General features: G+C 38.8%; 1 protein-coding gene across 3 annotated transcripts in view; it reads left to right on the top strand.

Annotated features, from left to right (window-relative positions):
- Positions 1-14,460, top strand: part of MGAT4A (alpha-1,3-mannosyl-glycoprotein 4-beta-N-acetylglucosaminyltransferase A) — a 116,996-nt gene that overhangs the window by 90,021 nt on the left and 12,515 nt on the right. For all 3 annotated transcript variants that reach the window (XM_021671759.2, XM_064371402.1, XM_064371403.1), the window contains 6 exons: positions 2,109-2,223; positions 3,506-3,636; positions 7,393-7,500; positions 7,620-7,813; positions 11,064-11,142; positions 12,049-12,115. In XM_021671759.2, coding sequence (XP_021527434.1) covers positions 2,109-2,223; positions 3,506-3,636; positions 7,393-7,500; positions 7,620-7,813; positions 11,064-11,142; positions 12,049-12,115 — 694 coding nt within the window. The remainder of the gene's footprint in view (positions 1-2,108; positions 2,224-3,505; positions 3,637-7,392; positions 7,501-7,619; positions 7,814-11,063; positions 11,143-12,048; positions 12,116-14,460) is intronic.

Raw genomic sequence — 14,460 nt, 5'->3', positions numbered from 1 at the left:
TGGGTGACAAAGGGGGGAAACTCCATCTCAAAAAAAAAAGAAAAAAAAAAACAGAAAGCACGTTACGTCGGATGGTCCCACCTCCAGCCGTGCTGAGAGTAATTGGTGGGTTCTATTATAGCCTGCCTCATTGCTGCATTATAAATTTAGCTCCCCAGCAGCTGTTCTCCTTAAGGTTTCAGCATCCATTGATTACTTTTCCCAGATCAATTACTTCATTAGCAGTTTCCAAGTGGTGCTTTCCTAATTCTGTAATTGCTAATGCTCTTAGCTTAGTTCTAAATGCTATGTTGAGTTCTTCTATAAAGAATTTTTCTTCCTTAACTATTAGATTACCTTGAAAAATGGTTCTTAAAGAAAAGGTAGAGTAAATGCTTGATTTCACTCTCTTACCAATTTTTAGAGTTGGTGCCTTAGCAATCTACAGTGGTGGCTGTTTTTAAAGTATTATTATGTTACTTATTGGGTGTACTATGTTCACTATTTGGGTGATGGGTTTAATAGAAACCCAAACCCAAGCATTATGCAATATATCCATGTAACAGACCTGCACATGTATCCCCTGAACCTTAAAAACAATGTATCATTATGAACTCACAGATATTTAAAATACATTTGATTTGGCCGGGCACCGTGGCTCACACCCGTAATCCCAGCACTTTGGGAGGCCGAGGTGGGCAGATCACGAGGTCAAGAGATCGAAACCATCCTGGCCAACACGGTGAAACCCCGTCTCTGCTAAAAAATACAAAAATTAGCAGGGTGTGGTGGTGCATGCCTGTAGTCCCAGCTACTCGAGAGGCTGAGGCAGGAGAATTGCTTGAACCCAGGAGGCAGAGATTGCAGTGAGCCGAGATCATGCCATTGCACTCCAGCCTGGTGCCTGGTGACAGAGTGAGACTCTGTCTCAAAAAAAAAAAAAAAAAAAATTTGATTTGCCTCAGTCCATTGCAATCATTATTGTTATTGATGCTTTCATTGGTACATCATAATCCAGTGGGAACCCCTTCAGATTGGCTTTTATATCCTTTCTACATAAGTCCAGCAATCTTTTTTTGGGCTCAAGTGATCCTCCTGCCTCAGCCTTCTGAGTAGCTAGGACTACAGGTACCCATGAACACGCCCAGCTAGCTTTTTTATTTTTTGTAGAGATGAGGTCTTGCTATGTTGCCTAGGCTCATCTTGAACTCTGGGCAACTCAAGCCATACACCTGCTTTGGCCCCCTGAAGTGCTGGGATTACAGGCATGAGCCACTGTGCCCAGGCAGTGCCTAGCCTCAGTAATCTTGACTGATTCTTTGATGATTAGCACATCTTGCACATTCCCTATCCCAGATCTAGGAACACGATCTGGGCACTTAAAGGTGCTCCTTGCTGTTGTGTTGTTTTTGCTTCTAGGACTTTCTGCAAGAAAAAGCATATTTTATTTTACAGAGGAAAAAAATCACAAGTTTGTATAGATAGTTCCAATTCAAACTGGATTGAGATGTAAGATTTTAGGGTTATAATAAAATTATATGGTTTTTACTTAGCTTTTTGAATTTTTACATGTATTTATTTTCTTTTATATCAAAGGCCTTGGTTTTTAATAATATCCCAATGATATAATTTTTTTCCTATAATATACCTAAAATAGCTTCAAAATATCAATACCATTATCATTACTAGCAATAAGACTACTAAATGCAGTTTAAAGTTTCTCTGTGCTTTCTCTCCCATATGCTGTATCCTGATATCCTCCTCTATCTCTTTTTCCCCCTCCCTCCCCATAACTCCTGCTGTGATAAGACCTTTATCTTGTTCTCTTTCTGCCACATCCACTCTCATGTCAACATCTTTCCCGCTGTTTTCTTGAAAATGATATTCTCGTTTTCCTCGTTATTTCTCATAATAAAGGAGTGGTTTAGTTGACTTACAGTGTATGTCTTCCATTTTATTTTCTTCACTTTCTTTTAATACTATCTAGTTTTCTATTTTTATTGTTCTTACCATTGTTTTCTTGATTTTCATGATAAAAGTGTGCTTGTATTTTTCCATAATAATGTCCTTCTATCAATACCTTTCCTTCTCTTTTTGATGTATTAATATGATTATTCAATTTTCTCTAGCTTGAAGATGATATTATTGTCAAACAAAATTATTTTAATACCATAAAAAATTTTGCACTTCAACTTTCTTCTGAAGAATGGATGATTCTAGAGTTTTCCCAGCTGGGCTTCATTGGTAAGAAAAGTGTCACACTTAACCTACTTTTCAGAAATAACTGTGACTCTCGGAATCTAAAACAACGTACTTATTTGTCCGAAAGTTATTTTTTTCCTATAGAAATGGATTGTTTTTGAGAAAACTTAACTTAGGTAAACCCCTTTGTATGACGTGATGAAAGTCGTCAACCCAAGGTAGAATTTGGAGACTTCTAAGATGGTTGTATTTACTCTAGAGTTCTTCACAGTGCCAACCATGGTCCTGGTGAGCATGTTTGATTTTTTTCTTCTCTGACATTTCCAGCCCCTTTGTTAACACAAGATTGGGGTTCTTTTAAAAAGAATGCCACAAAGGGTTTTCTCATATAAATTCCTAGTATTTTCATGCAATGCATTTGGTGATTAATTTTCATTCTTTTTTTTCTTAACTAGTTGGGGCACTCATTTCTAAATGTTTTTTGGCTAATGTTTCAAATTTAGCCAGCTATAAAGAATATGTTTAAAGCTGGCCAGGTGCAGTGGCTCAAGCCTGTAATTCCAGCACTTTGGGAGGCCTAGGCGGGCAGATCACCTCAGGTCAGGAGTTCGAGACCAGCCTGGCCAACATGGTGAAACCCTGTCTCTACTAAAAATACAAAAATTAGCTTGGTGTGGTGGCAGGTGTCTGTAATCCCAGCAACCTGGGAGGCTGAGGCAAGAGAAAAAAAGAATATGTTTAAAGTTGAAGAACTGAAGAAAATTTACAGGACACAGATAATACTCAGAGGATAACATTTCATCTCCTGTGGTACTTTTTAAAACTTTAAGCCTTAGAGGCTGGACCTTTTATCTTCTTGATCATTTAACTCAAAACTTGAGAGTCAAAAACCATCTTTACTTGTGAATTCTTCGGTGAAGAGAAAATTTGGAGTCCTTGTTTTTTTGCATTTATTGATTTAGATGAAAATTTTTTACCTAAAACTCTCAGTGTTCCTTTTTTTAATGGGAAGAATCTTAGTAAGATAAGAAAGAAAAATCTCTGACTTTCTTTTTGAATGCTTTGGGCCAGTAGGTATACGATAGATTATTATAATAACATCAGGTGTTTACATCTGATGTTTACACCCAGGTGACAGCTCAAGAGAAAGTTTAGCTGAAGCAGCTTTGTTTAATTTTGATTATACAAGTGGATAAATTGTTTTTGATGATTTATAGTTGAAAGCACAAGCTTCAGTGTATGTTGTGGACAAGATTTCACAAATGTAAGGCATTTTGGTGTTTGGTTTCTTTATTGCAGCTATTAACTGGGAATATCTTTTCAGGTAAAATGTTTCAAGCGCCGGATCTTACTCTGATTGTAGAATTTATATTCATGTTTTACAAGGAGAAACCCATTGATTGGCTCTTGGACCATATTCTTTGGGTAAAAGTCTGCAACCCTGAAAAAGATGCAGTAAGTTAATTCATCACCAGAGTGGAGGGAGTTTCTTTTCTGTATTTTGTGAAAATGACTTTTAGAGATTTTGCAAATAAATAGTTAAATAGATAGGTGATATAAAACTTCTTTCTGGAACTGATAAAAAGTTCCTGTATTAGAAGGACTTTTAGATAGCAGTGGAAAATCCTGTAAAGCAGGAAGCTGTTGCAAGATGATAGACATTCTTTAAGTTGCTGGTAAATGTTTCTACTGTCTGTAGGCCCTGGTGGTTCACTGACTATTGGCTATAGATGTTGGTCATATCTGTTCTTGCATGGAATGTCATTTCAGTTTGTTTTCTTCATATTTCCTGTTCACTCTCTTTTTTCCATATATACTGGGGACAATATTAGACTCTTAATACATCTGGAAATGAGGAATAAAATAGAAGTAATATTTTACACCAAAACAATGACACATTAATGTACCTTTCAGTGTGTTACTCAGAAAAAGCCAGTGTTCCTAATAATATGCTTACCTTTGGGATGATTGTTGCAGTCAAGTAAGTGAATAATAATTTTTGCTTTGATCATTCAGATAGCAAGTTATTGCCATAGAGATCTTATTATAAAGAGTAATTAGGCCAGGTGCAGCTGCTCACACCTGTAATCCCAACACTTTGGGAGGCCAAGACTGGAGGATCATTTGAGCCCAGGAGTTCAGGACCAGCCTGGGCAACATATCAAGAGCCATCTCGGCCAGGCACGGTGGCTCAAGCCTGTAATCCCAGCACTTTGGGAGGCCGAGGCGGGTGGATCACGAGGTCAAGAGATCGAGACCATCCTGGTCAACATGGTGAAACCCCGTCTCTACTAATACAAAAAATTAGCTGGGCATGGTGGCGCGTGCCTGTAATCCCAGCTACTCAGGAGGCTGAGGCAGGAGAATTGCCTGAACCCAGGAGGCGGAGGTTGCAGTGAGCCGAGATCGCGCCATTGCACTCCTGCCTGGGTAACAAGAGCGAAACTCTGCCTCAAAAAAAAAAAAAAAAAAAAAAGAGCCATCTCTACAAAAAAAAAAAAAAAATTATTAAAAAAAGAGTAATTAGGTATGTTTTCCTAGTCTGATTTGAATAGTATCTCTGAAAAAAAAAATACAGCTTTTAATTAATTTGGTATAAGCACAAACAAAATATAAAAGTACCAGTTCTTAAGAATGTCCATTTTGATGTGTAATGATAAGTATTATTATAAGAACATGTCATCATAGAGTTGTCTTGCCATTCATTGTAATCAATAAGCATTAGTTTGACTTCAAGACCGTACAGTTCCTAGAATAGTTGGATCCTCATACCTGCCAGCTAGTTTTTAGGATACTACCTTCTGATGTCTGTAGGCTCTCATTGCATTCTGTTTTAAAAAGACAAAAATTAAAAACAAGAACAACAACAACACATTCTTAGTTAGAGGAAATCATGGAATGTAGCAAAACTGCAGAGTATCTGTTTTCCAACAATTAGTTGAACGTATAAATTGTTTTAAACAAATCATTTTTTTAATATCTCAGTCCTTACATGTATTTTCACTGTGTCTTATGGAAATTTTTATTGTAGGACACAAAAAAGTTAATGTCATCTTTAACCTCTTACAATACGCTTGCATTTCATTCGTCCTGTACAGTTTTATTTATTACGTGGTTAGGTTCTAAAATGAGCCTGTGAGGTGAAAAAATCTGATAATAAAAATTAAAACCACAAAACTCTCTAAATCATCCATAAATTTGGGTACACAAACTTTTGGATAATTTCTTCCATTCTTTGATCCTTCTATAGTCCATGTTTTTCTGTGGCCTGTAATTCTTCAGTTGCTTCCCCTAGAATGTCCAGGGCATTGTCATCACATCCGTGACAGTGGTCCATTGTCCCAGAAACCATTCGAGTCATTCACACATTGTCTCAAAGGGTTATCAGCCTGCTTGGACCCTTCGGCCCGAGTCCTTCCGTTGCCCCAGGAGTGACAGGCTGAGTTCCAGACACCGTCTCAGTGGTTTTGCTCTCTCCTTACCCTCGTGCTCCTCAGTCTTCTCTCTCTCCTGCCCTTTGCCCTTCCTTTGCTTCTTCCTCCCATTCTTTCTCCTTCCACTTGAGAATTTGTGCAGAGAAAATGCACTGTTTCACCTGTATTGTAGTGTCAGTAATAATGCCAGTGAAGTGAAACCTCTTGAGAAGTAGGCATTTGAGCACCCCATATATTATTAGAAGTCTTCTAAAGTGTAAATTTCTTTTTCTTTCTTTCTTTATTTCTTTCTGTCTCTTTCTTTCGTTCTCTCTCTCTCTCTCTCTCTCTTTCTCTCTCTCTCTCTTCTCCCTGTTTTCTTTTCTTTTCTTTTTTGAGATGGAGTCTCGCTCTTATTGCCCAGACTGGACTTCAATGGTGCAATCTCAGCGCCCTGAAGCCTCTGCCTCCCGGTTTCAAGCAATTCTCCTGCCTCAGCTTCCCAAGTAGCTGGGATTACAGGGGCATGCTACCACACCTGGCAGACTGTCACCATGCCTGGCTCAGTCTCGGCTCACTGCAACCTCTGCCTCCCGAGTTCAAGCGATTATCCTGCCTCAGCCTCCCAAGTAGCTGGGACTACAGGAGTGCACCACCATGCCCAGCTAATTTTTGTATTTTTAGTAGAGATGGGGTTTCACCATGTTGGTCAGCATGGTCTCCATCTCCTGACCTCATAATCCACCCACCTTGGCCTCCCAAAGTTCTGGGATTACAGGTGTGACCCACCACACCCAACCAAGTGTAAATTTCTTATAAAGATGTGTTTTTCAATTTTTTTCAGCCCCAAACTTACATAAGTCATTGAAAATGAAAAGCTTAAAAATATTTGTCAAGGTGGCCCTTGGTGTTGCACAGCCTTCACACAGCAGGCCCACACATGAGGATAGGTTGTGATGGAACGTCTGGGCCATGAGGCACTGAGAGTTGAAACATAGGTGTCCCATCCTGTGTTGACAGAGATTGTTCTGCAGAGTTTTTAATATCGTTTACTTGCTTCTAGGCAAGTGATTGCCTCACATTTTCTAATTGCTTTCATGCAACAAAATGTGCCACTTATGATTTGCAAATTCTTCATTATATTATTTAATCAAAAATAGTTTGTGTATTTGAACCAACCTCCTAGTCTATAGTTCGTGCATTTTAATATTAAAAGTTAAATGTTTATTGACGTGTGTTGAAGGATGGTTGAAATTAAACCCTTCACTCTTCCCTTAACTAAGTTTCTGGATCATGGCTGTTTATCAATCAAGCAGCAAATCTATTAGTACCTCAAAGACCAGAAAAAAATATGACTTGTAATTATGACTTGAAGTTGTTTTCTTTTCAAAAAAAATTTTTTTTTTTTTTGAGACAGAGTCTTGCTCTTTTGCCCAGGCTGGAGTGCAGTGGTACGATCTCAGCTCACTGCAACCTCCACCTCCTGGGTTCATTAGATTCTCCTGCCTCAGCCTCCCGAGTAGCTGGGATTATAGGTGTGCACCACCACACCTGGCTGATTTTTATATTTTTAGTAGAGATGGATGGGGTTTCAACCATGGTGGCCAGGCTGGTCTCATACTCCTGACCTCAGGTTATCTACCTACCTCAACCTCTCAACGTGCTGGATTACAGGCATGAGCCACCGCACCCGGCCCTTCTTTTCAATACTTTAATAAAGGACTTCTCATTTTCCAGGTGAGGGCAAGATTTCACTTTATTATGCAACACTAATGTGATTTTTTTTTTTAATATTTAGAAACATTGTGATAGACAGAAAGCAAATCTGCGAATTCGCTTCAGACCTTCCCTTTTCCAACATGTTGGTCTGCACTCATCACTATCAGGAAAAATCCAAAAACTAACGGTTGGTGACTTAATTTTATTTTCTCATGAACTTACAACTTGTTATTTAAGGTGTAATTATTGTTTTTCTTCTTAAATAAGCTGTATATTATTTAATAGCATATATGTCTTTGCTCCCAGGATAAAGATTACATGAAACCGTTACTTCTTAAAATTCATGTAAACCCACCTGCGGAGGTATCTACTTCCTTGAAGGTCTACCAAGGGCATACGCTGGAGAAGACTTACATGGGGGAGGATTTCTTCTGGGCTATCACGCCGACAGCTGGAGACTACATCTTGTTTAAATTTGATAAACCAGTCAATGTAGAAAGGTTGGTGATCATTGAAATGTATGTGGTCTTACAATTCAGACGTTTTATTCATAACGTGATTTATACTAGATTTTTGTGTGTGTGCATGACAGGGGACACAGTGGGTCCCAAGACGCTGGGCTGTAAATTACATGTAAAACAACTCCATAATAAAATGAGTATGTTGTTTTCAGATGTCATGTCGACATTTAACACACTTGGTGAACTTCATTGGCATTTCTGGACTTACATCTAGTATAATTTTTTAATACTTTTATTTAGAACTCTCAAATTAGTGTTTATGTTTTTATCCTGGCATGTCCCTTGAAATTTGATCTGGAGCTAGTTGATTAGCCCAGCAATTTAGTTGAAATGATAAATTTGACAGAGTATGACTAGTCTTAGTCAATGGTTTTACAAATGCTTGATCATTTTCAATACACCATAGGGAAATTTATAACCCTTTTATGTTTTTGAGCATTTATATTCATTTTACAAAATTTAGAACTTTCTTTTTTTTTGAGATGGAGTCTTACTCTGTCACACAGGCTGAAGTGCAATGGTACAATCTCAGCTCACTGCAAACTCTGTCTCCCAGGTTCAAGAGAGTCTCCTGCCTCAGCCTCCCAAGTAGCTGGGATTATAGATGCCTGCGACCATGCCTGGCTAATTTTTTTGTATTTTTAGTAGAGATGGGGTTTCACCATGTTGGCCAGGCTGGTCTCAAACTCCTGACCTCAGGTGATCCACCTGCCTTGGCCTTCCAAAGTGCTGGGATTACAGGCGTGAGCTACCGTGCCTGGCCAATTTTTAATTTAATAGTCATGATTCCTCAGTCCTTATTTAATTTTGGGTGTGTTCCCCATATTGGCCATGGCATACTTAAAAGAACCTAGTTCCCCACTCTGTGATATTTCATTGTAGATGTCCTGATGGGAGGGCCAATTTGATTTTTAGAATCTACCAGGAATTATTTTCAGTGATTCTATTTGAGGTGGTCAAAGCAATGCAGAGCTGTGATATGATGTTACTAATTTTCTTTTGTTACTCTAAACTGGTTTCAAAGAGGAATTCAAGTTGTAAAAGTGTTCTAAGCAGTGGGAATACCACTGGAAGAACATACAGAAATAGTTTTGAATATTATTTTGCACTTGCATGAGCATTTGTTTTGCTGTTAAAGCTCATTTTTATACTATTAATAATACTCTGCACTTTAAGACATTGTTTACCACTCAGAGAGCCAGCATAGAATTAGAAACAGCATAGATGTGTTTGGTTAAATAAAATGATATTGCCACCCATTGGAATGTTGTAAGCGGTCATTAAAAATAATGACATGTATTAATATGTATTGACATGAAAACTTTTTTAGATATACACTAAGTGGGGTAAAAAACAAATTTTAACTTTATAGAATATCCTTGTAGATCATTTTATAGATTATAGCATTATATGTGTATAGGATTATAGAATATATAGCATTCTATATAGAGAGTATAGAATTATAGATTATAGAAGGGTTTTTTGAAATAATAAAAATCTTTTACATATATTATGTACATAGAACAAATCTATAAACAATCTATCAAACTGTTTAATAGAGGTGAGATAACAGGGATGATTTCATTTGGTTGGATACATCTAGTTTTTGTGCTTTTTCCCTCAACAGTCAATTTCTTTTTCTTAATCTTTGACTTTTGAGAAAGTGTAGTTTCACATGCGACCATAAGAAGTAAAACTGAGAGATCCTGTGTACCTATCACCCCACTTCCCCAAGGGTAGCAGCTTGCAGACTGTGGTTTTGACACCAGTATGTCAAGTTAAGGACCATTTCTATCACCCCAAGGATTCCCATGTTACCCTTTTATAGCCACATCTACTGTCCCACCGCTGCAACTGTATCAGCACCATACTGTAACTGTCACTTGGCCGTACTGTAACTGTCACTTGGCCGTACTGTAACTGTCACTTGGCCGTACTGTAACTGTCACTTGGCCGAGCATTTTGAATGTGCAGGGGACTTTTTGTCAGTTCTCATGAACTGAAGTCACATGAGGTAGATGGGACTGTCTGCATTATATAGAAGAAACTCAGGCTCAGAAAGCTGAGGAAACTCGTGAAAGGTGAAAATGCTAGTAATCCTGAGAGACCCAGGATTTGGACCCAGGTCTTTCTGACTCCTAAGCCTAAACTTTTAACCATGTGACTGAACTAAAGTTAGGTTTAGATTCAGACTTGTTTTGCCTGTCTTATCTTGTTTCCACCCTTCCCCATGCACTGACACATATGCATACGTATTAGTTTGTTTTCAGAGTATCAAAACAGAGTATTATGCTCATAACCAGAGAGTGTTTTAGATCTGTCACCATATATCAGTAATTAGTCATTCTTCAAATGCTTCTTGAATATTAACAAATGGAATTATTCAGATATTTTAAGAGGTTAATTTACTTTTGGTCGACTAACATTAAAGTTATTTGTATTGAATAGAACTAGTCTGTTTCTTTTATTATAATTATTTATTACTATTATTATTATTTTGAGATGAGGTCTTGCTCTGTTACCCAGGCTGGAATGCAGTGGCATGATCACCGCTCACTGTAGCTTAGACCTTCTAGGCTAAGCTGAAGCAGCCGTCTCACCTTAGCTTCCTGAGTAGCTGGGACTACAGGTGCAAACCACCATGCCCAGCTAGTTTTTTTATTTTTTATAGTGGTGAGGTCTCACTATATTGTCCAGGCTTGTCTTGAACCCCTGGCCTCAAGTGATCCTCCCTCCTCAGCCTCCCAAGGTGCTGGGATTACAGGTGTGTGAGCCACCATGCCCAGCCTAGAACTAGTCTTTGGACTTGTCATGACTACTCATTTTCCTAGTGAAGTTTTTTTCAGACACAAGATACAGCAGTATTATATAGGTGTTAGAATTTTGATTATTCCGGGGAAGAGGTTTAAATATTTAAAGCGTTATACACAGTGACATAAAACTGTTATCCTTTTTGAAAAAATCTAGGTGCATTATTATGTTAAGCAGTGACATAATTGTTTCTGACAGAAGGAATGAACATATCACTTAGGGGTCATGCCCTTAAGTTTTTAAATTCCCTACAACCATTCAGAACACACACTGTGCAGTTATTACAATCTCTAGTGTTGTCAACTTTGCTTGCTTAGAGTCTTGTTTAGAAAGGCTGACTCTGAGGTAAGGTCATTTTCTTGAATCTTTATAAAATCTAGCCCAACTTGTGTTTTTATTTTGACATTTGTATTTTCAGTTACTTGTTCCATAGCGGCAACCAAGAACATCCCGGAGACATTCTGCTAAACACAACTGTGGAAGTTTTGCCTTTTAAGGTATGACTGCTTTTTCCTCTTACCTTTCCCTAACAACTAATACTGGTAGACTTAGCTTGAAGCTTTTCTTATTTTTAAGGGGAAAGAAAATTCTCATAATTTGCAGGACTCATTGATGAATAATATTAATTTTTTTGAAATATGAAGCACCTATATATTTGATGAGCGCATTTACCCATTCATAGAAAGAGCCTTCATTTTGTTTTATCTTGGAAAATAACAGGCCAGACGTGGTGGCTCACATCTGTAATCCCAGCACTTTGGGAGGCTGAGGCGGGTAGATCATTTGAGGTCAGGAGTTTGAAACCAGTCTTGCCAACGTGGCAAAACCCCACCTCTACTAAAAATACAAAAACTAGCCAGGCATGGTGGCATATGCCCTGTAGTCCCAGCTACTCAGGAGGCTGAGGCGCGAGAATCACTTGAACCTCGAAGGTGGAGGTTGCAAATAACATTAACATTTCTACTAGGAAAATAAATGAATAATTGTTTTCTTTAGTGTTTTCTTGCTATTTGTATTTTGAGTCCCAAAATCTATGTGTTTTTAATGCTGGTTAATTGATACACAGTTTAATTATTTGGTCTCTAAGGAATCCTTAGATTTCTTTCAAGTTAACTACACAGTTCTTCTATAGATAGTTTTAATAGAAAATACTGTTCTACTTAATTGATTTAATGTTTTATTTCCAACCACCAATATATTATATACCAATTCAAATGATGGCTTAAGAAAACATCTTTTATTATTAATATAATATGTTTTTTAAAGTTCAAGACTGAGATGATATTTCTCCTTTTAGGAATAGCTGTGTCACAGATGCCACTTCATATATACTAAGATATATTGATAACTTAGGATACATAGAAGGAATTATTTTTGAAATTAATGCTTTTGTTTTATTTTAGAGTGAAGGTTTGGAAATAAGCAAAGAAACCAAAGACAAACGATTAGAAGATGGCTATTTCAGAATAGGTAATATCTACTTTAGTAAAATGCCCTTTATTTTTCTGGACTTACTCCCAAAGTACTTTTAAATTCTTTTCAGATGTTAAGCAACTTGAGGATTACAATTACCAGTGTCCTCCAGGTTTTATGTGTGCTGTGTTTTAATACTTGCTTTGCTTTTATTATTTGACTCTAGGATTTCAGATCACATACTAGTTGACTCACTAGCTCCTTCCTCTCCATCTGCCATACTCTTGTTGATGCTCCCTGATAGAGAGTCTGCCTGTACTGCCTCCTACTGGATGAGTTTAGCTCCTCTCCTTTCTCAGCTCATATCCACAGGCCACAATCTGTGCTTTGGGCCCCTTCCCCACTCCCGAGGTCACATCTGTGTTAAGATGTCCGCTAACATAGCCTTATACCTGGTGGCCACATAGCCGCCTGCCATGAGCGTCTATAACAGCCACATTTCTTTATTGGTCACCATAGTTTTTCCTGTCCCTATCCATCTTAGGAGTCAGTCACCCTGAAGACCGTCCTCTTCTTACTGTCCATTAGCACACATTGGTCAGTTTTTCATCTGAAAGCCTTGGGTCACACTATCTGCAAGGGGGCCGTCTGCCCTGTGCCTCTGATTCAGAGCCAGAGGAGAGACTGCATCTCCCTGTGGCCTTCCTGTGGCTTTCTAGAGCCACTGTGGTTACTTTTCTGAAATGTAACTAGAACCCTGTTGACCTGGGTGAAGACCTTAGTGACTTTCATTATCTGATCCCTTAGCTCCCACTCACCTTCACATCTGTGCCTTTCTCTTGCTCTTTCTTTCCAGTCCTGAGACTGTTGTTCCTCTGATGAAGGCCCCATACTCTCTGGGCAGCCACATCTCTAGCCATTTTCTCTACCTGAAATGACTGGTCGATTGTTTTCCCTTCTAATAAATGCTTTTTCATCCTTAATCTGCCAGTTTAGTGGCCCCTCTTCCCTGCTCTTCTGACCCCACTGCGTGTGCCTTTGCTGTGTGGTTGTGTTGTTTCATAGCTCTGCTCTGTAGGCTCCCCATGGAGAGGGAGAGGTTGTGTCTCTCCTGCGTGTCCTCTAGTTAACACAGGGCCTGTCACTTGGTAGACATTGACTTAAATAACTACATTTTCTTTTGCTTAAAACAAATGAATGCTTCTCTTAGTATTAGGCAAGAGCGAATATTGGTAAATTGATATTGTAGGTGTACAGGGTAGATATATTTTTAAGCCCTTTCTAGAGCAGTTGTACCTTTGGTAAGTGTCATTCAGCCATTGCTAAGAGAGTTGCACAGTAACACTGTCTACTTTCTTTATAGCTTTGGGGGATGAATGAATTTTATATTTGGGCTGCATCTTAGCCCATCTCTAGAAATACATACAAGATCAGCTGAGTATCCAAGACATTTATTACCACTATTACTTGTCACTTATTAAATTTCTGAGAATGGTATATTCAAGATTATAAAAGTAGCTTAGGTAATAGAGACATCTATATTAAATATCTCTATAGTAATTTGAAGAAAATGACCATCTAAAATATCAACTCATATTCTTAGAACCAGAAGAGAACTTACGATCATCAGCCTAGGACCTTGTGTAGTCAAGCAGAACAGAACTGATCTTTTCAACTGAATGTATAAAATTCTGCTTCTAAGAAGTCTTCTTTAATGGAATTGTGTGTGACGAGCTTCCTTGACCCTCTCGGTAGCATAAAAAAATTCTAACTGGTGAAAATTATTTTAAAAAAGTATTTTAAACCTGTGAAGATTGTTCTAAGTGCTCTTAGGAAATGGAGCAATATTTATTCATGAGAGTCTCCAAGCTCTCGGGGAGGGAGCCAGGACCAGCCCCATCACCCACACCACCCCAGCTCAGGGAGACAGAAGCTCTGCCCTGTGCAGGTACAGCCAGGAACACTGGACTCTCCTGCCAGCTTCTAGTCTAGGGCTGTGGCATCTCCCTAGGAAGGTCAGGCTGTCAGCATCTGTCCTTACCCCCAACTCTGTTGCAGAAGCTCCGTTCCAGACAAAAGCAGCTGATGAATCTGGGCAGAATCTCTACCCTAGGCACAGCAGGGTGAGAATACTTGGCCCTGATCACCATTGCCCCAGCTCACTGCCCCAGTCCAGTAGTAGAAGCCAGCCAAGAAAACCAAGGGCTTGGTTGGGCATCGTGGCTCACACCTGTAATCCAAGCACTTTGGGGGTCAAGGTAGGCGGATTGCCAGGTCAAGAGTTCAAGACCAGCCCAGCCAGCATGGTGAAACCCCATCTCTACTAAAAATACAAAAATTAGCCAGGTGTGGTGGTGCGTGCCTGTATTTCCAGCTACCTGGTAGGCTGAGGCTGGAGAATT

Source organism: Aotus nancymaae, unplaced genomic scaffold (genome assembly GCF_030222135.1).
Source record: "Aotus nancymaae isolate 86718 unplaced genomic scaffold, 86718_ANA_hifiasm-v0.15.2.pri h1tg000131l, whole genome shotgun sequence".
NCBI classification, from domain to species: domain Eukaryota; kingdom Metazoa; phylum Chordata; class Mammalia; order Primates; family Aotidae; genus Aotus; species Aotus nancymaae.
This window is presented reverse-complemented; position numbering and strand designations above follow the sequence as displayed.